General features: G+C 37.5%; 4 protein-coding genes across 8 annotated transcripts; 2 read left to right on the top strand and 2 right to left on the bottom strand.

Moving 5' to 3' along the window:
- The first annotated feature begins 2,036 nt into the window (after window positions 1-2,036).
- LOC132121408 (glycerol-3-phosphate phosphatase-like) lies at window positions 2,037-3,833 on the top strand. Its single transcript, XM_059530759.1, has 2 exons — window positions 2,037-2,833; window positions 2,914-3,833. The coding sequence occupies exons 1-2, from the start codon at window positions 2,239-2,241 to the stop codon at window positions 3,237-3,239; spliced, it is 921 nt and encodes a 306-aa protein (XP_059386742.1). The 5' UTR covers window positions 2,037-2,238; the 3' UTR covers window positions 3,240-3,833.
- A 967-nt stretch (window positions 3,834-4,800) lies between these two features.
- Window positions 4,801-11,085, top strand: LOC132121406 (uncharacterized). 3 transcript variants are annotated; one of them, XM_059530755.1, is made up of 15 exons: window positions 4,801-5,192; window positions 6,229-6,413; window positions 6,620-6,833; window positions 6,994-7,069; window positions 7,196-7,479; window positions 7,593-7,670; window positions 7,953-8,029; window positions 8,167-8,220; window positions 8,554-8,759; window positions 8,944-9,007; window positions 9,111-9,273; window positions 9,416-9,519; window positions 9,738-9,882; window positions 10,269-10,395; window positions 10,784-11,085. In XM_059530755.1, the coding sequence occupies exons 1-15, from the start codon at window positions 5,145-5,147 to the stop codon at window positions 11,077-11,079; spliced, it is 2,121 nt and encodes a 706-aa protein (XP_059386738.1). In that variant the 5' UTR covers window positions 4,801-5,144; the 3' UTR covers window positions 11,080-11,085. The 3 variants fall into 3 exon arrangements, with proteins under 3 accessions (XP_059386738.1, XP_059386737.1, XP_059386736.1); XM_059530754.1 differs by having other exon boundaries at window positions 8,917-9,007; XM_059530753.1 differs by having other exon boundaries at window positions 8,905-9,007.
- Window positions 11,086-11,207: 122 nt separating this feature from the next.
- LOC132121407 (uncharacterized) lies at window positions 11,208-14,883 on the bottom strand. 2 transcript variants are annotated; one of them, XM_059530756.1, is made up of 7 exons: window positions 14,499-14,883; window positions 13,322-13,986; window positions 13,177-13,222; window positions 12,577-12,668; window positions 12,347-12,457; window positions 11,946-12,222; window positions 11,208-11,614 (listed from the first exon to the last, which is right to left on the bottom strand). In XM_059530756.1, exons 1-7 carry the CDS (start codon window positions 14,544-14,546, stop codon window positions 11,390-11,392), a joined length of 1,464 nt encoding a protein of 487 aa, XP_059386739.1. In that variant the 5' UTR covers window positions 14,547-14,883; the 3' UTR covers window positions 11,208-11,389. The 2 variants fall into 2 exon arrangements, with proteins under 2 accessions (XP_059386739.1, XP_059386741.1); XM_059530758.1 differs by having other exon boundaries at window positions 12,577-12,605; window positions 14,499-14,882.
- Window positions 14,884-17,320: 2,437 nt separating this feature from the next.
- LOC132121041 (target of rapamycin complex subunit lst8) lies at window positions 17,321-20,971 on the bottom strand. Of its 2 annotated transcripts, none has more exons than XM_059530227.1 (9): window positions 20,832-20,971; window positions 20,442-20,598; window positions 19,800-19,851; window positions 19,524-19,686; window positions 19,375-19,450; window positions 19,139-19,291; window positions 18,888-19,012; window positions 18,614-18,777; window positions 17,321-17,661 (listed from the first exon to the last, which is right to left on the bottom strand). In XM_059530227.1, the coding sequence occupies exons 2-9, from the start codon at window positions 20,568-20,570 to the stop codon at window positions 17,543-17,545; spliced, it is 981 nt and encodes a 326-aa protein (XP_059386210.1). In that variant the 5' UTR covers window positions 20,571-20,598; window positions 20,832-20,971; the 3' UTR covers window positions 17,321-17,542. The 2 variants fall into 2 exon arrangements, with proteins under 2 accessions (XP_059386210.1, XP_059386211.1); XM_059530228.1 differs by having other exon boundaries at window positions 20,442-20,629; window positions 20,832-20,966.
- Between the last annotated feature and the right edge of the window lie 4,384 nt (window positions 20,972-25,355).

The raw sequence follows: 25,355 nt of genomic DNA, 5'->3' as shown, positions 1-25,355 counted from the left end.
TTTCCAATTGTTTTACCAAAACTTACAGTGAATGAAAATGAGGGTGTCAAGGAAAGGCATACAGTCCATTCAATAGGTTGTGCTGTGTTGAAGTCACATATGTTGTCTAATTTTTACTTTATGCATTCCATAGTTTTCATCACAAGGATTTTATGTTTGAAATGTTATTTCTAGACGACTTGAGGAGTGACACTAATAATATGCTCATGTTATCAAGTAGAGTTGCAGAAAACTTAAATGGCAACATGAGCAAATTATTACTGTTATTTAGGTTGAGAGCGTCAGATTTCAACATTTTATAAAAATATATTTCAGCATGAATAAAAAACAATACCATGTATTACAATTTATATTAAAAGATCTTGACCAAATTTATTTTATACATTTGACGGGGTTTAAATTCATTCCCGCCTTGACCATAGATGCCATCTTAACACTTTTTTTTGGATGGTTATTCTCTTATTAATAATGCTACTTCATAATCTGATTCTGATCTGATTCAACCTAAATAATTTTGAGATTAAATATCCTAGATAAACTTAAATATTCAGTTTTTTTTTTTAGTCATTGTATAATAGTCTGTGAATTGATTTTATCTATATTTAACTTTAAATATTTCAACAGGGTGTAACCGTGAGGATTTATAATACAGTAATTATTGAAACTTCATCCTACAATAAAAACTACCCTATTTAAATAAGTTCTCATCAATGGATACTCATATACTGTATAGTTGAATATTGTGTTGACCATTTGGTGTACATAACTGTAAACAATATATATATATATATATATATATATAAGATTTCATGTAGTAACTGAACAAATATAATATGAGTATGCATTATTTAATTGATTAAAACAAGCTTTCATTTGATATTCCCCGTTTTAGATCAAAATTCTCTGCAGCTTCGTGGTCTTCATGAATCTCTTTCAAGTCCTCCCTCCTGCAGATAAACGGTCAAACTCCTGCTCTAGTCCAGTCAGTTTCATCATCAAGACATAACAACAAAGTGGACATGAGAATTACAGTCATAACCCAAACGTTATGCACATTGCTGTAGATTCATACTATTTCATATCAACCACAATTATAAACCAAGTTTATCTTTACAAATTGTATTACTTTTTCTTTGTTTGTAAAGCATCCTCCCGAGGTGTAATTTCAATATCTGGTCAAGGTCTCTGTCTTCAGGGACTGTACAATTCAATCTCATTATAAACGTGTATGAATGATTAAGATTTCATATTAAATTACTCGCATGATTTTTAGAAAAGAACTTCAGGTTAAAGTTTATCTTGTCTTTAGTTTGATACATCCAAAGCTCTTTATCCACTTCCGAGGTGGTGAATAAAATCATTTGAGGGAGATAAAGGTTTTTTTACTTATCTTCTCAGATGAATCAACTTATCACTTTCACCTCAGAGGAGGACATGCTCCCTCCTAAAGAATACAGAAACTACCAAAGATCAGAGATAAGAACTACCAACAAAAGCTTTGTGTTTGGTTCATTGTGATAATCTTCGAATGAACACAACATTTATGAATTTTGAAGACTCAATGCTATCCCCGGAAGTAAAAAGCTAAACGTGGGCTATAAACAAACTTACACAATTTGCATGACTTAAACATCAAACATCACCATCACTAAATGTAATATCTTAAATTGTGTTCCGAAGACAAACAGTGCTTTTATGGGTTTGGAAAAACATGAGGGTAAGTGATTAATGACAAAACTTTCATTTTGGGGTGGAGTAACCCTTTAATGTCCTTTAAGATCCACTTTTGGACGATGGAACCGGAAGTGCTAACTTGTTTCCAGGCTTTGCTCTACAAGAATAAGTCATCCCTTCAACCCCAAAGGAGTAAAATACACGTTTTCCTCACAGCCTTGGTTTCGTTGAATTTTTGTTTATTTTATTAACCTTTTTTTTTTTTTAGGCTACCCTGACGAAGGTCTATTTTATTAGTTCACTGGCCCTTTAAACCGGTGCGGAAGTGCCTAGTATAACCAACGTCACCTACGCTGTGTCAAACGAATGAATCACTGGCACAAGGCAGTGTGCTGCACGGTTGCAGCAACTAGTAATTTCCAGTTCCCTGTCATTATCGTCTGACATAAGCTGATCTCCGGCTAGTCAGCGGACTATTCGTAGATAGGTGAAGATCAAATATTATTTTAGGACGGACCGAGGAAAAGAACGAGGATTGCTGTGAGGACGAGAGTAACTTGAGGAATGGCTGCATCTAAATGTACGCAACTGACCGTTGCTCTGAGCAGACACTTACTGGACTCGGTGGACTGTGTCCTGTTCGACTGCGACGGTGTAATATGGAGAGGGGACCAGGCCATCCCCGGAGCCCCTGAAGTTATCAGTTCACTGAAGAAAAACGGAAAACGGGTGTTTTTTGTCACAAACAACAGCACAAAGACCCGACAAATGTACGCGGATAAATTAGGCAAGCTCGGTGTCGAAGCCACTGCTGACGAGGTGTTCGGGACAGCGTACTGCTCGGCGGTGTACCTCAAAAACGTTTGTAAACTCGACGGAAAAGTCTATTTAATTGGGAGCAATGCGATGAGGCAGGAGCTCGAGGACGTGGGGATCCGACCGCTCGGTGTGGGGCCTGACCCCATCTCAGGAGTTCCGAAAGACTGGGCCGATGTTCCTCTCGATAAGGAGGTTCAAGCTGTACTGGTCGGGTTTGATGAACACTTCAGTTACATGAAGCTCAACATAGCTCTGCAGTACCTCTGTAACCCCGACTGTCAGTTCGTGGGAACCAACACGGACACGAGACTGCCTCTGGAGGGAGGCAAAGCGGTCCCGGGTAAGCAGATATGAAGGACATCACAAATATGTATTACCTTAATGTCGTGTTATCACAACGACCTTGTCTTCCGCTTACAGGGACAGGGTGTCTCCTAAGGGCGGTTGAGACCGCTGCGCAGCGCCAAGCTCAAGTGGTCGGGAAACCCAGCAGCTTTATGTTCGAGTGTGTGGCCAGCCAGTTTGATCTGGACCCTGAGAGGTGTCTGATGGTCGGAGATAGACTGGACACTGACATCATGCTGGGCTCCAACTGTGGCCTGAAGACCCTGCTGACCCTCACAGGAGTTTCTACTGTAGCAGAAGCCGACGCAAACCTGAAGAGCAAATGTCCACTTCAGCAAAAAATGGTGCCTGACTACTATATAGACAGCATTGCTGATATTTTACCTGCACTACAAGCATAGTCAGTGTTTACTTGGATTTCACCCAATTTAATAGAGAATATATTTATCAATAAATGGGTACCGATATTTTAATACTATAGTTCATCTAAATAAGTTTAATGGAAATTGTTCATCTTGACATATATATGCAATATGATTTACTATGTCACCAAGGCTTCATTTCAAAACTGGCCTACCTCTTTTTTTTAAATAACCTACTGTTTTAATTTTAGGTATTATAAGGGCAATACTTTTTTATTTATTTTAGTTTTATTTTTTGTTTTGGTGTGTTTTATTTTGTCTAAAAAAGTAATTTGTGAAGTGTTTTCTTGTCAGTAATTCTCGGGTGCTACAAAACAAGTGACCCTCTAAATTGTGCCGTTTGTTTTTATTTTATCAGAAGTACTTGTTCAGTTCTGTACTGTTAATTCACTGTACTTGTAACATAATAAGTGAGAGAATATTATGAATATTTTCAAATAGTACGTTTTGCATTTTACAGCTTTGTCACTCAGTAACCCATAAACCTGGTAGGAATTAATTTCTTGCCATGGTTTGGTGTTCAAATGTACATTTTGCTTGACTGATCAAATAAATAAGGATTGTTAATGAAAAGTGTATTTCTTTTTCTTAATATTGTACTTAAAAGAGATATATAAATTCTGTGATCATTTACTCACCATTACATCAATCTAAACTTACTTTCTTCTAGGATACATAAAAGACAATAATTAAATTTTGAAGACTGTCTGGTTATCGACATTCTTCAAAATGTCTTCTTTCACATTCCCCAGAAGAAAGGAGGTCACAGTTTTGGAATGACATGAGAGTGAGTAAATGATGACACAGTTTTAATTTTGGTGTTCCCTGTGATGAGACTGCACTTCAGTTTTCTCACTGTAACAAGTTATTAAAGTCACCTTGGTCAGTCAGCAGCCGAAGGGCATGGCCAGTCGATGCTTTAACACTGGATCTGCAACGAAAAGCCCTGTCCACAGTGCCGATCTAGCTGTCCCCTTCGTCTATTGTCTGGTATGGGGTAGTCAGCCAGTGGGTTGGACTACCTGGTGTGAGGCAAGAGGTGGGGGGCAGAGGAGTTAGACTCCTATACTGCAGGCACCGCTTGTCAGTCTCAGTCATGAACATTGCTGTACACAGAAAGAGGTAAGACAGGTACTGTGAGGAGAAGCAAAACAGGGCAGAATGTTGAGGTGCTGGAAGCATTCAGAAGCCAATCTGGAGGACCCACAGAACATGGTGAAAGTTCATTGCTGTTTACCATTAGCAGTGCACATACTTAAGATTAAAACAGAAATATGTCAGTTTGTGTTTTGCTTAGCTGTGTTTTATGGCTTGCTTACAATCCATAAATATTCTTTAATGTGAATGTGCCTTAAATGTAACTCGGAGGGAGATGGTTGTGTGTTTGGATTTTCTAGCACTGTGGTCCCATGAGCTCCTCTAGGGTTCCTCACAAAGTTCTCTGGAGGAGTATTGCTGCCATGCTGCTCATTGCTATCATTGCTCTTGGTGTGGCCACACATCTAGGGCTAGAACACAAGACACAAGTAAGAGTCCAGTATGGTGTAAGATCGCTTTCAAAAAGATGTATGCACAACTTTAAACATTTATAATCGTATTTTTAAATATTTGTGCGTAAATTAACTTAGGCACGCAAAATTAAGTTTTCATACACGTGAGTCAATACAATTACATTTGTGTTTTTATGTAAGTGTGATTCTAGAAGCTATGACTGTAAACATTCACGAGTACAACTCTGATTTCTACGACTACGAATTCTTCATTATGAACACAAATTCAAGTTTGTGGGGACGAGTAAAGAACAGTTGAAATGACGTCACTGCCGGCACAGGGCAGGTAATCGAACCTTGATTCCATCTAAAGCGCATGCGTCAAAGGTGAAAGATGGCTAACAACAGACCTGAGGCTGCTAGCCCAGGCTCAGCATCACAGGTAAAGTAGATAACGTGTTTATTCAACAGTTTATACGCTTTTACTATTTTTATAGCACTTTATAATTATAGAAATTTCTGCAACTCAGACGTTATTGCTTTTGCTTGCAACCTAACGGTATTTACTCGCTGTTAACTAGTGCTAGGCGATGTTAGCGTTGATGAAGTGCTCTGTGTAAAAAGTAACATTATAGTTAGTAATGTTAGAACTTGACCTGTTTCGCCGATTGACACTGCATGAACTGCAATAAACTTAACTGCTATCATATGTTTAGCAATGTCGACCAGAGGAATAATGAGTAATGAAAACTGAGCCAGACAAAGTAATTGCTTTAGCTTGCAAAATAATGATAACGTTAACTTAGCTACGCCTATTAGATTGCAAACATTCTTCAGTTGTAATGTTTTGAATGTCTATTTAGCCTAACGTTACATAACGTTACGTTATTGCTTTTGCTTGCAACCCAGCGGTATTTACTCGCTGTTAACTAGTGCTAGGCGATGTTAACGTTGATGAAGTGCTCTGTGTAAAAAGTAACGTTATAGTTAGTGATTTTAGAACTAAACTGCACTGTTATGATATGTTTAACCATGACGACCAAATCAGTAATGTTAACAACTGAGCCAGATATGATGAGATAACGTCAACCAGCAAGTCATTGTAATGTTAATGAGCATAATGGGCTAATACAAACTTTTGACTCAGTGGTTCAGTATCTGCTTTTTATTCACGACCACAGAACCTGAACGATTGAGGGTAATAAATTAACTTATTAATAAGCAATGCAACATTTGTTTAAAACCAGTCATTCAAGGTCATCAGTACATTCATGTATTCCTTTTAGCAAGGCAGAGTCAGTTGCTGGAGACCAGCTGCAGGTTTGGACGAGCTTGCTTTCTAGTCTGAATGTGGACCAAGACCCGGGCGTTGACAAGCCCTACTATGATTAATGTGTTTTGCAGGTGTTCTGTGTAATACTAAAAATACCTATGGCTATAACATTTGGCATTTAGTTATTGTCTTTCTTATTACTCAGGGCCAATTAACAGACATCTTAAGTGCAGCCCAAAACCTGGTGTTGCTATTGAGAAACAGTGCACCGGCAAATGTCATGCCAGTCAGTCAGGGCAGTACAGGAGAAGCTGCTGTTGGACAGGGAGCGCAGTCAGTGAGGCCTCAGCGCAATGACTCTGGACAGTCTGTCAAACAAGAAATGGCTCGGTAGGATACATGGGTCATTTGTCTGCATTCATTTTGTTACTGTACACCCAGTGTAGGTACTTTTAGACAAACTAGGCCCCGATTCTAATGTAAGCAAAACATAACATAATTAGTCATTGAGAATGTAGATATATTTTAAGTTAGGTTGTTTTGTGTTGATGGATGACAACATAAGAGAATAATAGTTTGCCATCTTATATGTTTAGGTCTTTTCCTGGATTTTTCCGAAAGGAGGCAAGAGGCAAGAAGCGTTTTGCACCATATACACCAACACAACCTGGGAAGAGCTTTTTGGTGAACTTTTTTCTTCTTGAAAAGCAACGTGAAAAAACACCAAATGGAGAAGAGGAACTGCAACTTATACTGGCTGGCCTTGGAAAACGTTCATTAACCCTTAATGAAAACATCACACATTCAGAGGTATGTAATCATTAATTAACTGCCTTGCCTAAAGTAATATCTAAATATTAAAAACACCCATCTTACAATTCATATTAATGCTTGATGTAATAAATATTAGTATGACAAAATAAAAATCATTTTACATTTTACAGTTATAATCCTGCTTCTGTCATTTTAGTTTTCAGATTTGCTTTTGAGCACATATCCAAGACTGGCAAATATCTGTGGAGGCTGGTTGCTGCACAAGTCCACAGGTATGTAGGCATATACAGTGTATTAATGTCAATGGTTTCAAATTGTGTTTCAATGTACTCCCTAGATGAGTAATTGCTGTATATTCAGATTGGCTATATTTAGTATCTACAACTGTTAAATTTTAGGTGGGGGTGGGCAGCGGAGATTGGCTGTTATCCCTCCAGATTTAAATGGATACACTGGCCAGCAGCTAAAAGCAGTGAGCGGGAATGGAAAATATACAATGTACATTGCTCCTTTACAAGAAGAACTGGATACAATTCCTTTACCACCAGAAGCAAAGGAATTTGAGAAGATGCCCAAAGCCCAGTGTACAACCTGCAAAAAAATGGTTCCGCTTCAGATTCTTCCAGGACACATAAAGGAATGCAAGAAACAACTTGTAGATTTGTGTGATTCTGCTGAAGAAGTATGTTAAAGCTTGGTCTTTTAGGCATTATTTCAGAATTTATTGGATTGAAAAATTACATGTTTTTATTGTGTACAGCACTGAAAAGTGTTGTTATTGTGTTTCATCCACAGGAAAGCTGCAAGGAAGAACATGATGAAAGCTGCAAGGAAGAACAATGCTCAGCTGCACTTTGCTACGAGAAAAGCAAGGTAAGATACTTTTTGCTGTTATTTTTAAGTTTATTTTACAAATGCCATTTATTAGCACTCACAAATATATGTAAAAACAGCATTGTAACTTGTAATTGGTCATTTCCAAGGTATATATTCTTTGCACCAATTGAAGGTCATGATGTTATACATGTCACTTTGCTGGTGCTAGAATTTGGGCTCTACAAGTGTTGTTTAAGTTTCTTTAGCTTAGATATGTTTTCTTATATTTCAGGAGTAGTGTGATGCTTTATTCTCATGCATTATAAATTAATTTGTTAGACCGCTGAGTGTCCTGTGTGCGGAAATGCATTTCATCCTGAAATCATTGAGTTCCATGCAGCCAGTTGCGGATTACGGTAATGTTGGTTTCAGTGCTAGTTTTTTATGTTGAATGTTGATTTGACAATAAATTAGATGTAAGGAGATTTCCTGCCAAATTTTTAATGTAGTTGTTTATTGTTAATTCAGGACAATCTGTTTTCTTTGTGTGCAGAACTTCAGATGATGATGGCCATGAGTCAAGTGATCCAATCAGTACCTTTCAAAGGTAAAATTGTATATTAGGGAATTATGGTGGTGAATGATGTTATCTGAACAATAAACCCTTAAAGAGATACAGCTTTTTCCTGTTGAAAGTGATGTTATGTGTGGTCATAGAGCAATCTAGTAATCCAGAAACATGGTATGTTTGTGATATTTTGCCCGTTCTGACTTGCATTGAGACCTCACCTCACTCCTGAGAGCGTCACCAGTATAGGAGGATGTGCGAGTATTGTACCAGGCCTAACGACCACCCTGAGAAACAGTAGCAAACACCTATGAAATCATAAAAACCACATAGATTTAGTTGTGATTCAAATGTTAAATGTCTTTTTTTCAGTTCTGAGGACATCTTGAATTGGATTGGTAATCAGGTTGATGAGACAAACACATTTTCCATCTGTGTGTCACGAACTGATCTCTACAACAGAGGCATGCAACAGTGGCAACGGCAGAAGAAGACCTCACCCAAATGTAGACTTAAGGTCACATTCTTTGCCGAGGCAGGCATTGATACTGGTGCCCTTTCCAAAGAATTCCTCACAGGTACAGGTGTATGTCCATATTTGTTAAATCAGACGCATGTGTCAACAGGGGGCCTCTGGTGGTGCAATGGGCTCAAATGCTGATTGGATGAAAAAAATGAACATTGAAGAGACCTTTTGAATTTCATGTATTTGTTGTTTTCCAGAAATGCTGGTAGAAATAGAAAAAAGACTATTTGTTGAAGGTCCAGATAAGAAAGGGAAGAATCCTGTTTACTGCCTTAACAGTTTGGACTGTAACTTCTTCAGGTGTGTAATTAAGTTCTTTTTGCATGTTGTCTTTAAGCATATTAATTGCAGTACTACTTTAGTTTATATCCTGTTTCAATCGTTTAATTCTTCCATTTATTAGGACTGCAGGAGAAGTCATGGCAGCTAGTCTGGCACAAGGCGGACCTTGCCCTAACTTCCTGCGTGAATGGTGCTTCAGATATCTCTGCTCTGGTGACTCTGACAGCATTCAAGTGTCTGCCAGTGATGTCACAGATTTGGAACTGTCACAGCTAATTGTAAAGGTAAGTCCAATTTTATCACGGTCAATAATAGTATTAACTTCATTATGACATGGATTGCACAAATCTAATGAGTTGCTTGTTTGACCGTAGAGCACAATTATGCAATGAGAACAACTTTCACTTAACACCAATCGACTTTCAGATAAACAACGCCAGTGATGACAACATCAGTGACCTGATTGGTGACATTGTGACCTGCGGATACACTGGAATCGTGTCTGAGGATAAAAGGGACAGCATAATAAGGTATATTTACATTTTTGGTTTTCATTATAGAAAGGGAGTACAAGGAATAGTACAACAATTTGTGACTTGATTTGGAATTTCTTCTTGCAACGCTATGTTGTGAAACCACTTTTAAATGTCACAATTATAATTTAACAATTATATATTTTTTCCTACTGTAAACAGTTTTACTACAAATGTTGAATCTCCTGATGAAACACTTTTATATTGTCTGATAGAGCTGTTATACTTCACTCCACCATGAGACTCATCCCGATGCTTGACCAGCTCAGAAAAGGCCTGCAGCTCTATGAACTACCAACGATCATGAAGACCCATCAAGAGCTTTGCCAACCACTGTTTGTTACAGGGGAAGATGATAAGGTACATTTTGTCTCAACCACTCTTAGGCCAGACCTGATTTTGTGGTCAACTTAGAGAAGTCACTTTACATCTTAGGGCTTACGGTACCTTGGGAGGTTGCCGTTGGGGAATCATATGAATGGAAAAGCCAGTAGTACAACGAGCTAGCAGCCGAGGCAGTGCTTCCTGCTGAGGTTGGATGTGGAGAGTTTGTAGTCATTTTAACAACCAGGCTCCTCAAGGATGTGGGGATTCGTTCCAAGAAAGTGCAGATTCTTCATAGGGATTGTAACAACATGTCCTAGTAGCTCGACATGGGTTTCTGGTTGCTTTTAATTAAGCATTTATTTTTTTCTGCAAGAATTACTTATGTTAAATGCAGACTGAAATGTATTTTCTTCTTAAAGGTGGATGCAGTCTTCATTCTGGAAAACAGCCGCCCTGTCTTCAGTGAGATTGGTTCTGCCAAACACCGCATGGAAACAAACATCATGAATTTTTTCCAGGACTACCTTCAGGAAATTGAGGATTCTGGTGTGTTTTAGACAATATTGAATAATGTAGAAGTAGTAAGGTTTTCTTCTGCTGTCCTGCAGTAATTTATACAGCACAGTGGAAATGGCTAGCTATGAATTTACACACTCCAATAAATTCACAAGCCTTAACGTTTCTTTTGCAGAATCTTGATTTTAAATGTGATATTTAATATTATGACCTCTAGAATAAGTGCTTCATGAAATTTTACACACAGACAGGGCTTTTAACACCCCTTGCTCCCAACCTAAAAAGGGGCTATGCTTAACATGTTAATCTGATTTAATTGAGGAATCTTATTAACTAATTGTATTAAGTTGAAAAACAATTAAAAAGATGCTGCCTTCCTTTATTTATCCAGACTTACATTTAATCTCTTTTTTTTAAGAACAAGATGGCCCAAGCAACAACAACATTGCTCCAGAAAGTTTGACTGTTGGAAGAATCATGCAGTGGCTCACTGGACAGGGACACAAGCCCCTTCTGCCTAGTGAAAAGAAGGACTTTGTCATAAATGTGAGATTCCACCATGACTGTGACACACAGCACACTGTTTGTTTTCCTATTGTCAGCGCCTGCAGTCGTACAATAACATTTCCCTCAGTGCACCTGAAAACATTCAGTGAATTCAAAAACATTATGACATTAGCCATATGCCATGGGCAAACCTTTGACAGGGTGTAACAACTCACTCCAAGGGAAAACTAAAGTAACTGCATAAGTCAAAATAGGCATTGAATTGTTTTGTTTTATTGACATTTTATTTGACATTTTCTTGTTTCTGTGAATAACTTTATTCATGGTTACAAAACCTTTTTTTCCTGTTATAAATGGTTCACTTTAAAACCAAAATGAATGAGGAGTTAGTTTTTTACCTCACTGTTGCTCCCATGATAAAATGAAGTAATGTCACAGCAAGCCTTTTGTAACTGGCAGTCTGTTTGCAAATGTTCAACTTCATTCCATTAAATCTTTTGTAAGGACTGCTTATATCTTAAGTGTTTCTTTGTGTCACACATAGACTTTCAATGCACTGAACCATTGATATATAAATGTCTCTGCCAAATGATTCTGACGATGCAGAGGGATTGATCATGGACTGTACAGTTTCCATACTAGCTGGAGTCAGGGGGCACTCAATTTCTGGGACTTCAACTCCATAAGGTTCTTCAGGCACACCATCAAACATCTCCCAGTCAGTTCCAAACAGCTCCATGTTCTGAAAATAGTGTTATTTTGTATGAAACAACATTTAGAAATATTTGAAAACACTGCCAAGCACACATTGACGTACAAAGGCCTAATGCAGTGACAAAAGAAAATCTATCAAATCAAGCTCAGTTATTTGTCTAATTGTGTGCTTAAGTGAAACAACACACTACTCTTACATACTTCTATATTATTATTCAATAACCTTCTTCTAGAGTTATTTACACCATTCAAAAATTTAATTTCAGCTTTTTTTATATAAGTCTAAATCGATACTTTCAGGTTGAAAACATTTTATCTGCATTTTGTAACTGCACTTTTGAGAGATTGCTTCAACAAACCTGCAAATCTTCATCTGTGTTACAAGGGTTCTGCATGTGACCCATAACCCAGAGTTGGTTAGGTGTGAGTCCACCTTCAGATCGTAACGGATGGTTGTCCCAGCCCTCTGTGAATGTGTGAAGGGCCTCTGCCAGACGCGGTAGGAACACATAATGGGCACAAAACAGATGGACAGCATCTGACAAATCCAACAGGCCATCTTCTTCTAGACTGTGAAGAACTTCATAGTACAGATGAGTGACAGAGGTCCAGACATCTCGCCATAGGCGTTCAATCCTAAATAAGAAATAACAGGCCTTACTCAACTCAAAAGTAATCATTCACATAGTCTTACTTAAAACACTTTCCAACAATGATTTAACATTCTCACTATGAATATACTGTAGATTATCATTTTAACCTTTGGTTGTGTACACTTCGCCCAGCGATGAAGCTCCCTCTTCCGGTGCCTTTAACACTGAACATGGTTTCAGCAATTGCAACATTTTCAACGCCTTCATCGCCCCTGACCCTGGAAAATGAATAGGGGAAATGCTCAGTTATAATTATCACAACAAAATATTCCATTGAACATTACTTAAAATGATCAACAAGAGCATAGAAACAGTAGCACAAGATATCACTATTTACCTAGAAGGCCAGCCAAAGTTTTCCACTGCCTTAAGGAAAAATGAAAGGGCAGTGTTTGAGCAGTTATTTGTTGCTGGTTCCAGATACAGTATCTATACAGATAACAGAGTTTCATATAGTGAATCTGCAAACATTTAAATATACTCACATTGCCTACTGCACACACAATAATAACTTAGGGTAAAGTATATTACCAAATGTAATGCACCAAAAAATTTGCTAATTAAACGTGACTTTTGCTGTGCACATGGATAAATGCACAATATTAAACTGCATGTAATCAACTACTGTTGTCCTTTATTTTGATATATTTACTTTTACTTCCGGGTCATCTGACCCACCGGTCTTGTTTTTCTTAATGTCTTAATTCAGTGGAGAAACGAAAAAATGAATTTGCAAAAAAACTAAATCAGACTGTCATTTGAATTTGGTTTTGTCATTATACGTTTTGGATTTAAATAATAATAATAATAAATAATAATAATAATAATACGGACGGAACCTTATGCAGTCTATCAACAGTGAATACATGAACACAAAAATATACAGGAAGAGTAAATCACTATAATAAAAGTAGTAAAAAAAAAAAAAGTGATGCACCTTTCTGGAGTAACCATCTATTGCTCCAAATATGACAATGTTGTACCTTGAAATCAAAAGGATGAGATGACAATGAGCAGTTAATGAAAAGAGCTGCATTAACTCAACACCCATAATAAATTACATAAATAAATGAATATTTTACCTTATGAGCTTATGGTTAGTGTCCACGTGCACTAATGACAAAGGCCGCTGTACGAAGTATGTCCTCCTGACGATGCAACCAAGCTGTGTCATTCTTTCCAAAATTCCTGGAGCATCAACTCTGTGCATGGACTCCTTGATGCGATTCCACTGAACTCTATGTCCATTTGCTTGGAGGCAACCTTTAACCATTCTGTATCCTGCATTTGGGATCCTGGTTTTTATGGAGATGACAGCATCATCCAGATCACTGTCAGATAAACTGCTGTATGTAAGTCTTGTGGACAACCTGAGTTCATGCATACGCCGGAAAATTGTACTTTGGCTGACACCCAGCAGGTTGGCGATACAAGACACTGGTAAGGGCATGTCAATAAGCCTGGACAGCAGCTCCTCAGAAAAACTCAATTTTGGTCGGCCGAGTCCTCCTTCTCTAATAAAAACACAGGGACTCACTTGTGAAAGAGCTGCGTGAATCATTCTTTGAAGGGATAAAAGACACTCCACAATTTCAGCTGGGATGTTTAAAATGCTAGATGCAGATGTCAGAATAAAGGCTTCCTGATTTACAACGTACTGGAAGTAGTCCCAATTAAAGTATGGTTGACTTAACGAGTCAGTGATCCTTGATTCCAGACGCTGCAGTAACTGAGTAGCCAGTGGTCCCTGTAAATGACAAAATACATATTAGATGCAATACATGGTACCGTTAACTTAGCCTTACCAACCCTAGCCTTCAACTTTATGTAACGTTAGGCTAAATAGACATTCAAAACATTACAACTGAAGAATGTTTGCAATCTAATAGGCGTAGCTAAGTTAACGTTATCATTATTTTGCAAGCTAAAGCAATTACTTTGTCTGGCTCAGTTTTCATTACTCATTATTCCTCTGGTCGACATTGCTAAACATATGATAGCAGTTAAGTTTATTGCAGTTCATGCAGTGTCAATCGGCGAAACAGGTCAAGTTCTAACATTACTAACTATAATGTTACTTTTTACACAGAGCACTTCATCAACGCTAACATCGCCTAGCACTAGTTAACAGCGAGTAAATACCGTTAGGTTGCAAGCAAAAGCAATAACGTCTGAGTTGCAGAAATTTCTATAATTATAAAGTGCTATAAAAATAGTAAAATCGTATAAACTGTTGAATAAACACGTTATCTACTTTACCTGTGATGCTGAGCCTGGGCTAGCAGCCTCAGGTCTGTTGTTAGCCATCTTTCACCTTTGACGCATGCGCTTTAGATGGAATCAAGGTTCGATTACCTGCCCTGTGCCGGCAGTGACGTCATTTCAACTGTTCTTTACTCGTCCCCACAAACTTGAATTTGTGTTCATAATGAAGAATTCGTAGTCGTAGAAATCAGAGTTGTACTCGTGAATGTTTACAGTCATAGCTTCTAGAATCACACTTACATAAAAACACAAATGTAATTGTATTGACTCACGTGTATGAAAACTTAATTTTGCGTGCCTAAGTTAATTTACGCACAAATATTTAAAAATACGATTATAAATGTTTAAAGTTGTGCATACATCTTTTTGAAAGCGATCTTACACCATAGACTTCCCATGTCAACCACACTTCCATAGTTATTTTTGACATGAGACACGCAAGACCCTTTCCTTTCTCTACGGATTAGGATTTTCCTCTAAAGCTCAGTTACATTTCTCTATCACTCTCCCTCAGGGGTTGGTATGCTATAAACCTGGCAACCAGGATAGCTGCTTTCTTCTCCAGATGGAAAGTTTGGATCACGAGAATGTGCAGTCTCAACTGAACAAGTCGGAGCATCAGGTAAAGGATTTCTGCTTATTGAGTCTCCCATTTTTCTATTGGACCAGAAGATCAGATGGTGTGGTTATGGAAAGCTAATCTTATTCTTAATCTTATATTACATTATATTAAATATATACATTATACATTCTTAAAAATCGATTTTTTTTTTCATACAGTCATGCCATGTCAGCATCTTGAGTTCCTCAAAGAACCTTTCAGTAAACATTTCTTAAAAGAACCATTTCTTTTCTTAGTGTGAAGAACATTTTTAAGTATCTATAGCATCTTTTTTTATTTAAATGTTCTATTTATCAAAGAACAGGGGAGTATAATGGATTATAAATGAATGTAATATTTAACAAAATATTAAGCAATATTGCTGTCTATAATATTTATAAAGAAATGTAGTCAAATCAGCATATTAGAATGATTCCTGAAGGATCATGTGACACTGAAATCAAAACTCCCGTTAGCCTCACAGGAATACATTTTTTAAGTGTCCTATTTTTACCAAATGCATGAGAATTGCTTTTATGTATTTAACTGGATCTCGTTCTTTTGGATGCAGCAGCTTTTTAAGACCTTATGCACTGAACGTACCTAAAACATAAAGGTGGCTGGCAAATTGACTGGCACCACCCCAGTGCTCTTAGGTAGATTAGAGAGCACTTTTGGCTGCTTTCTACTCTGTGACTCCAGAAAGTGAGTAATGGACCGCACCAGCTCAGGAGGGCTTTAGTGTATAGCAGAGTCCCAATTCCACAGACCATCTGATCCACCTTGGCTGGATCGCATTACAGGATAGGACCACAGGGTGCACAATGGCCACTCTGTTGGCTTTTTCCTCTTATAAGTCAATAATGGAAAGACAGAGCTACTTTCCGCAAATAGAGCAGAGACCTGTGTTGGACACACTTCTCTCAGCACTTAACAAGGCGATTCATGCACTGGGTTATGATCTGTGCAGAGCGGGATGGGTTGATGAACCGATAAGTATTGCTGACCACTTAAAATCCTGGTCTCAGTTGAGATTTTTGCCTCATTGCGTTTGATTTAAGCCATTAGAAAAGTTTTTGTAAACTCAATCAGTGGTCAGTAGCCTTCTGAACAAGATTTCCAATTTTTGGTGCACAATGAGCTATTGAGAAGCATAAACTGCCAGTCGCAGGCTCACTCAAGCATTACTCCACTTTAACAAGTTTCTATCTGATCTCTCAGAGGAGTAAGTGGTGTAATTACAAATGCCTTTTGCACTAGAGGAAACGCTTAATCCCCTTAAGACATAATTATATGATCGGGAGTCATACAGTGTATGCGTTCACACTGGAACAATATAGCGAGTCTGTATCACACCATTAGAGGATCATTTACTCGGCAATGATATACAGAGTTATGTGATGATTCCCACAGGTTCATCAGGTCTGGGTGGTGTGAAATCAGACTGAAGAACACACTGAGTTTTTAGGAGTGCTGTCCAGAAGTCGTGTGGAAGCTTCCACCCTTCAAGAACCTTTTCAGTCCCTCTGTCAACAGGCCTCTGTGTACTGGACTAAAAGATCTGATGATAAGAGTATGTCAGTATTACAATATTACATTCTGTTACACTAAACTGATCAAAAGCGAAAGACATTGTAAAAGACATTTATAATGTTACAAAAGATTTATATTTAAAATGCTGTGTTTTAAACTTTCTATTCATCACAGAATCCTGAAAAAACTACTTGTGTTTTTTAAGAAATATAAACCTTGAGATTTCTTTCCTTTTTTTCCTAAAGGTCCTTGGAAACAAAGACGTATTTATTTCTGCATTGACATCTGCTTTCCCAGCAACATTTGTGTTTCTGTTTGCTTCTACTACTTGCCAGAGTGACATTCCACTGACGGTGTACCAGCACACACCAGGGAAACAAACAAATGCATTCACATCAATGAGAGAATCTGGAGAGGCTACACAAATGCCATATTTAAGGTGGAATCTTCTTGTGATTATCTGCTAGATCCTTATCTTCATCCTCTCTTGTATTTAGCCCCATCTTTCCAGTGTTGTATTAATATGACTTGGCTCTAAAGCTCACTCCAGATTGCAACTCTTGTAACCTGATGAAGATGAGTGATGGAAAACACTGCTGGTCAACAATAAAGCACCATTGCGAGTATTCAATTCAATTACGGAATAAATTCAGTGATGTATAGATAATAATTAATAGCTAAATACAAGTAACCACAACGTTTATTGACAAAAAATTACATTTATCCTAACACTGAATTTGCTACGATAAGGATACAACATTCAGACAGCTTTTTGATCAGTCACCATCATCATAACCATTAAGGGTTTTCATTAATGCAACAAAAACTTAACATGTATGCAGTCCATTGAACACCATGAGCATGGATATGAGATGCAAATGTCAGAATGAGCTTCTTCTGCATACTATCCAAGCACACTGTCATTGAAGGCCAAACACACCACAGCTTTCTGATGGCCGCTGTACTCCCGTTTGATCTCTCCGGTCTCCACACACCACAGACGTGCAAGGTTATCCGAAGAGGCTGAAAATCAGTTGAAAAACACAAACATTTAAACAGGAATTCTTCAGGAATGATGCTCGATCATCATGAAAGGATGTTATCGATGTTCAAGTGGATTCAGACCCATTTAATGTATTTTACAACTATTTACTGGCATTTAAATTAATAATATGATACAATGCACTTACAAACATGTTTTTACATTGTAGTTATATTTTTAAAAATACCTGGAATTATCTAAGTCTGTAATATCTTTACCCCTCCATTACCATTACCCCTCCTTTCAACCTAAACATAGCTCAAAAGTTTATTTTACAGTATGTGTACTTACTGTACAGTGTACTTATTCAAGAAAGTACTGAGTAATATAAGTAACTTCATGGATAGATTAAGTTTTGGGGTAAGGTTCATGCCAGGGTTACTACCTAGTTATTACCCAGTTACAGTACGTACTACAGTGAACATGACTGTAAAAGTTCTATGTATCCTACCTCAATACAACATGAACACAATAAGTACATTGTACCACACATTAATAATAATTGTTTGACTTAAGTACAGAGTAGTTAAAGGGATAGTTCGCCCAAAAATGTAAATTCTGTCATGGTTTGCTCACCCATGAGTTTCATTCTTTTACTGAAAACGAAAGAAGATGGTTTGAAAATAATGGTAATCAAACAGTTGATTGGTAGTTAGTTTCTACATATTATGCAAGTCAATGGCAACCATTTACTGTTTGGTTTCCTATTTTCTTCAAAATATCTTTTTCTGTAGTTACCAGAAGAAAGAAACTCATACAGGGTTGGAGCAACTTGAGGGTGATTGAATGATTACAGAATTTTCACTTTCGGGTGAACTATCCTATTGAAGACGCCTCATATAAAGTGGTCCAAAGATTCTGTAATGGTCATGTAAACTTATGATCGTCTCATATTAGTAAAACATCTGAACTGTGAATCTTGTTTATGTTTACCTGTAACTATGTATTGGGAATCTCCAGAGAAGGCACAATCCCACATCCAGCCTCGGGACGTCTCTCCTGGGTTGTTACTCTTTATACTCAACTCTGTCATCAGAGAGAAGTTGGAGGTTCTCCAGATTTTACAGGTCTGGTCAGCAGAGCATGTGGCCAACAATCTAGCAAAGAGTTGAAAAAATTGCTGCACTGATGCACTTACATAATAATTGTAAAAGATTTTCACTGCTCTCTCGCCGTTCCTCGGTTTAGCTTTTTGTGAGACACTTACGTGGAATCTGGGCTGAATTTGCAGCGTAATGAGTAGCGTTTGTGTGCAGGGATCTTGGTCTTAGGTATCAGTTGTGTCACCTCATCGCCGATTCCTCCAGCCAAATTCCACACATAACAGTTGCCCTACAATCAAAACCAAATGAAACATATTTGACTCTGATACAATATGAATATATGCAGTACACATTAGCACAACCTGATTAGCAGTGTGAAATGTTGAAGGTTTAAGGATTGTTATTGTTTACTGACTGAGCTGTTGACTGCCGCCATATAACTGGCATCAGGATCGATATGGACTGAATTGACGGACACGTCTGGCTCTGGGATGAGCTGTTCATTGTGGTCCGTTTTCAAATCCCAGATATGGATAACACCACTTTGGTCCCCAACAATTAATTCAGCCTAAAGCAAATACATTCAGACACACATTTGTTTGCATGCTTGTGAATAGTAGTAGCAGATAATACAAATATTATCCAACTGACCTGATTGGGATGAAGACACACACAATTAATAGGTGCATTGACTTGAAATATTCTTTGGCACTGTAGATTCCTTGACCTGAATGCAAACAGTACTTTAAGAAACACACCTCTAAACAGCCTTTATACTCACAGCAGACAGCATTCATTACCTTAGGTCCCAGATGCGAGCCATGCAGTCTTCTCCCCCCGTGTACATCCACCGCCCTTCCTCGTGGAAGCCAACAGACGTGATGTTCTTGCTGACACCGTCGTAATTGATCACAGGGTTTGGATTATTTGAGTTTAGGTCATACATACGTATGTGTTGATAACCTGAAATGCAAGAAAAAAAGTAAAGCGTGAAAATTATACAGTCGGAGATGAAAGAAAAATACTGTTTGCAGAATTCTTAGCGTTGAACATAATGAGGCACATGCTGAACTTACCAGCAGCAGCAATCATGCTCCTATCAGGTGTCACTTCGAGGGAATTTACCTGCTGGTGTTTGAGTTAAGCATCTTTAAGATATTTCTGCTCCTAAATAAACTCATTAATCTGACTGTACAGAATGTACCAGCAGTTCACGTCAGAAACAAAGTTCAGATGTAAACTCAAGTGTGCTTTTTGACCCACTTAGGACTTGAGTACATTTTTAAATGTAATTTCATAATACCTTCTATTATCTTTGAAATATGTTCAAAGTGTATAGCTAAATGTATTAACAACTATTCATAGTAACAAAAATATATTTTACAGTATGTCATGTATTTAAATATATGTGTAATTATATATTTGTAACAATGAAGTTGCGTTATATTTAAAGTTTAGTCAAAATTATGATCAAGCATTTAACGTGTAATTTTTTAAAGCATGACAAAATATTCTTAAATTATTACATAATTATTTAAAATGTACTTTTTAACCAAATGAAGTGTTACCAAAAAGAGCACTTTTTGATAGGGTGTAAAAAAACCTGCATTACATTAGTTTTTTAAAATCCTTTTAAGACTTGAATTACACTACAAGTGTAGATTCAGTACAATAAGAGCACTTTTTTTCACAGGGGGTATTGGTCAGGGGAAGGATACAGAGTCCTGGTGCTGGACGGTTCTCGTGCAGATGCCACTGTGAGCCTGCCAGAATCTGACAGTATGATCATATCCAGCGGTGGCGAGTATCACCGGATCACTGCCGACGGTGCCTTGATTCACATTCATGATGAACTCGATGCAGACCTAATGACAGCTTCGCAGGAGAATTTCCAGACTCGTTTTAGCTGTGGTTGTTGAGAACTTCATGAATATCTTGATGCGTTTTTATGTACATGTGTTTCTTTAAATAGTTTATGTTGGCAACAAGATCAGAGAGTACAACTTGTGATGGCTTGGCATTAATGTTATTAGCGTGCTAAAATGCTTTCTAAAAAATAAAATTGGAAAGGCTTGATAAAATATTTTAACATAAATCAATATTCTTACCTGATGACGAAGAGTGCCAGAGAAATTCGATTATTTAAATGTAAACTGTGAAACAACAACGAAACGTCAAACCTAAGAGGTGCTCCTTTTCAAAACCGTCCGCACAGAAACAATTCTTGAATAAAAGGTTCCTAATGGGATATAATAATAAGCCTGAAACCAAAAATAAAAAAAAACGCAAGTAAAAATATATTGCATAAAATGTAAAAATAAAAGTACCCATTTTAGAATAGCATACAATGGTCACGGATCGAAAGATTATAAGCGTAAATATTAATGCAAAATTATTCGACTTGAACACAAAATCATGTTTTCCTTTGTTGTATTTCTCAGTTTCTTTTGTTTTGTGTGTGTGTGTGTGTGTGTGTGTGTGTGCTCTCAGACATTTTCTGCTCATTTTTTTTATTTTTTTGTATGCTTATGCTGTTTTTCACCTCACTCTTGTTTCGGTCCGTGTATATTTTGGTCATTTGATTTTCTATTTAAAAATAAATAAAGATAAATGAGAAACGGTTTGATTTTCGTTTTTTCGTTTTGTTTAAGAAACGCAAAACGAAAATGTAGCTGTATTTTTCGTATTTTTGTTTGTGGGTAAAAAATGAGATTAGGCTTTAATATTTGTTTGAATGTGTGGGCGGTGCTGAAACGCCCCTTTCATCCTTCTGTACTGCACCGACAAGCGTCAACCGCAAGCTCAGTACATTTTCAACAGGAGAGAAGCGGCAGACAGCAGAGTTTATTAATCCTTCGCATTCTTTTATTAATCCTTCATCCTTTAAATTGGCAAAGGTCAATCAAATAATCATTATAATTTTAAGTGTCATTCCCATTTCTCCCTGGCAGGCAGTTTTTGTGGAGTTTCAGATTTCCTGGTGAAGCACAGAAAATTGATCGAATGATGGAGGCCTTTGCTGCTCGATATTGCCAGTGTAACCCAGGTGTCTTTCAGTCCACAGGTACAGCTTTTATCAGAAGTGATCTTTACTTCCTGATCCCTTCTTTGTCATGAACTGAGAAATCAAAATTCCCTTGATCTTTTGACAAATAAGGTCATTGTACCATAAAAACATCCTGTGAGTTTCAGAACTCAAAACCTTCTCGTTAGTTTAAAAACAGCTTCTTTTGAAGCCAATCTGCCAAAATTATATCTTGTGAAATGTGCCACTTGTGGAATGTAATGGTGTGGCTAATCCCCGCCTCTGATGAAGATCAACTCCTACTTCTACATCACTGCCTGTTTAGCCCCGCCCACTGATTCATGCTTGTAGTGTAAATAATAAAAGAAACCAAAAGCAGGTCTACACAAAAAAATAGAAGAACTATAAAAACAAGAAGCTGCTGTTCAGTGCCAGTTTGTGGAAAAGCACAATCTTTGCATTGCCTTCCTTCTGATTCTTACATTAGTAAAGATTGGATGAACTTTATTTATAAAGAAGTTCCACACCGTGACAGTAAGAACTTGGTCTTTTGTTTACTTCATTTCGCCACAGATTTGTTTACAAACAAGGTACAATTCGATGCAGGATTTTCAGAAAGATTTAATCTGAAAGACGATGCTGTATTGAAAATATTGGATCCGACAGTAATGTCACACCACACAAGTGTGAATAACTGTTTTTAAAGGAACACTCCGACTTTTTGGGACTTTAGCTTATTCACAGTATCCCCCAGAGTAAGATAAGTCCATACATACCTTTTTCATTTCTGTGCGTTCTGTAAGTGTTATTTGATGCACCCACCGCTAGCCTAGCTTAGCACAAAGACTGGATGTAAATGGATACTGGTAGCATAGTAATCCCAATAAGTGACAAAATAATGCAAACATTTTCCTATTTACATGTTGTGATCTGTATAGTCACAGCGTGTACAAATAACAAGGCTATATGAGACAGAGACCATTTTTAATCGTATAAATACTAGGAACTATATTCTCACTAGGCGTAGGAGCACAGCTAACATTACTTGGGCGGAGTGGCTACTTGGGCGGAGTGATTAGCACAGCACCCGAGACGCGCCGTGGTGAGGAGAAGAGAGTTCGCTCAGAGTTGGAGTAATAGAGTCAGCAATTACTAGATAGTAGATTTATAGTGTACAATCATGGGTGTTCGCTGTATTGTAAAGAACTGCGACAATAAACAGGGGAGACCAGGTAATACTATGATGTTTCATAGAATTCCAACCAAAAACGCTCATAAATGACATAGATCCAAACACACCTGTAAACACCATCACGAAGTATTTTGTTTGCTCTGAACATTTTACTGTAGACGACTATTTTGAAAAAATGTAAGTTGCCACACGGACCATGAAACGTGTGCTACAGGATACAGCCATCCCATCGATAATAAAGACAGGACAAATTGGATCACCTGTTACTGCGGTAAGTGTTTCGTTATGTTTTGAGATGACTAACATTAGCCATACTGTAACAGTGCCATGCTAATGTAATATAACCTTAGTAGTGACACTAATACGTGAATAGGGGCTCCGTGTATCCCCTTTATTGTTATTATTGAGAACCACTGTATGCAATGGCTATACTACAATTTCATTGAACTATGAATGATCATTATAACAAAATCACTTACTTGGTGGATAGCTGACCATTAGTTTCACTCGGCATGGGGCGTTTCTTCCAGTTCTTCCAGTGGGAAAAAAAAAGACAACTGCCGGGTGTATTAGGGCAGAGAAATCCTCCGTGGTAGTGACGCAAATATTTTGATTGTCATCAAGCCTTGACATTGATGGCAATACCCGGTCCCATTCATTACAACAAAGACACTCGGTTTCTGTCGGCATAGGTTGTCATGTTCCACATTTACACCACCAGTCCGTGTTCGTTCTGATTCTCCCTTCGTCTTACAGCTTCCAAAGTTTGTAACTCCTCGTCTGTGTATTCTGGCTCAAAACTATATGGTTCTGGATATTGGTTTAATACACAGTAAAATTCCTCTGAGTCTGACAATTCCTCAAAGTCAGCCATGATCACGAGTCACGTCTAGCTAGTTAGTCACGTTTGTTTTGTTTACGGTCTCGAGTGCTGCGCTAATCACTCCGCCCAAGTAACGTTAGCTGTGCTCCTACGCCTAGTGAGAATATAGTTCCCAGTATTTATACGATTAAAAATGGTCTCGCTCTTATATTGCCTTGCTATTTGTACACGCTGTGACTATACAGATCACAACATGTAAATAGGAAAATGTTTGCATTATTTTGTCACTTATTGGGATTACTATGCTACCAGTATCCATTTACATCCAGTCTTTGTGCTAAGCTAGGCTAGCGGTGGGTGCGTCAAATAACACTTACAGAACGCACAGAAATGAAAAAGGTATGTATGGACCTATCTAACTCTGGGGGATACTGTGAATAAGCTAAAGTCCCAAAAAGTCGGAGTGTTCCTTTAATACGTGGTCACTATTGCTTTGTCTGTTATTACAGATCGTTTGATATGTATTGAGTATTTATGCATTTTTAACCTAAATCAGCAGCATCCATCTATGAAAGATGAAGGCTGTAGTGGTCGACCGATATATCGGGCCGATATTTGTACTTTTTTTTTTAATATATATCGGCATCGGCCGATATCCTTAGTTTAACTTCTTATTCTTTGGTTGTATCCTCTAACTAGTCAACATTTGATTACTGTAATCAATGACTGATTTAGAAAGTGATTTAGAAAGTTATGTATGGTGTATTATTAAAGTTAAATATAGCAGAGACTAAATATTATTGACCAACCTGACATGCTTAAACGGTTATTTTGGAAAAGCACGATATTCCACATAATTTTTCCCCATCTCCCATTAAATCGGGAATAGATCTTATTAAATATAAATACGCTGTAGCGTATTCAAATGCAGCAAAAACTGCAATCAGTATCCCATCTGCTTTACCTAAATATAAAAATAATTGGAAATGAATTATATAGGCTACATAAAATATGCTTACCATTTATCAGACAAATTGGCATTTCAAATACAAAGCCGGCCTACATGTCTACTTTATGATACCCTTAAGAGTGTAATGTAACCCAGACTTAATTTCAGGAAGTCTCTCGTCTCAGGGGGACATGAGGGAGGTCTACAGGTTTTCTAATAATACAAAGCTTAATGCTAAATCCTGAAGTATCAACAAAAAAGGTTCTTAATATGATATAATAAGTATTTTTTATTGTTTATGTTATAACATTTTCAGTAACAATAATTAATATTGTAGTAGATTTTCCCCCCTGAAATATCCACTAGGAGGTGCTCTACAATTCATTCACAGGTGACCCCCAAAACAGAAACCCTTATTCTCAGCATAACATAACACTTATTAACAAATGACAAATTTTATTCACCTCACAAAACAATACAAAAACAAAACAGAGATGCATAAATCGGTCTTAAGGGTCAACATTTTATACATATTTTAAACTGCATTTACAGGTCACAATAGTTTCACTTTGTGTATATATAGAAACATTCCAGAAGGTTTTTACATTTGACTTCTAACAGAGGTTGGACCTGTCCCACCACT

The sequence above is a fragment of the Carassius carassius genome, chromosome 39 (genome assembly GCF_963082965.1).
Source record: "Carassius carassius chromosome 39, fCarCar2.1, whole genome shotgun sequence".
Lineage (NCBI taxonomy): Eukaryota > Metazoa > Chordata > Actinopteri > Cypriniformes > Cyprinidae > Carassius > Carassius carassius.
This window is presented reverse-complemented; position numbering and strand designations above follow the sequence as displayed.

Bases quoted from the DNA above. Each gene is read 5' to 3' on its own strand.
- LOC132121408 (XM_059530759.1), top strand. From the start codon at position 2,239: ATGGCTGCATCTAAATGTACGCAACTGACCGTTGCTCTGAGCAGACAC. The intron at 2,834-2,913 runs GTAAGCAGATAT...TTCCGCTTACAG, and splicing joins GGGAGGCAAAGCGGTCCCGG to GGACAGGGTGTCTCCTAAGG.
- LOC132121406 (XM_059530753.1), top strand. From the start codon at position 5,145: ATGGCTAACAACAGACCTGAGGCTGCTAGCCCAGGCTCAGCATCACAG. The intron at 5,193-6,228 runs GTAAAGTAGATA...CTTATTACTCAG, and splicing joins GCCCAGGCTCAGCATCACAG to GGCCAATTAACAGACATCTT. The intron at 6,414-6,619 runs GTAGGATACATG...TTATATGTTTAG, and splicing joins GTCAAACAAGAAATGGCTCG to GTCTTTTCCTGGATTTTTCC.
- LOC132121407 (XM_059530756.1), bottom strand. From the start codon at position 14,546: ATGGCTAACAACAGACCTGAGGCTGCTAGCCCAGGCTCAGCATCACAG. The intron at 13,987-14,498 runs GTAAAGTAGATA...TGTCATTTACAG, and splicing joins GCCCAGGCTCAGCATCACAG to GGACCACTGGCTACTCAGTT. The intron at 11,615-11,945 runs GTTTGTTGAAGC...CACTATTTTCAG, and splicing joins ACACAGATGAAGATTTGCAG to AACATGGAGCTGTTTGGAAC.
- LOC132121041 (XM_059530227.1), bottom strand. From the start codon at position 20,570: ATGAATGTGAATCAAGGCACCGTCGGCAGTGATCCGGTGATACTCGCC. The intron at 19,852-20,441 runs GTATCCTTCCCC...CTCAAACACCAG, and splicing joins CCGTCCAGCACCAGGACTCT to CAGGTAAATTCCCTCGAAGT. The intron at 18,778-18,887 runs GTAAGTGTCTCA...ACTCTTTGCTAG, and splicing joins AAATTCAGCCCAGATTCCAC to ATTGTTGGCCACATGCTCTG.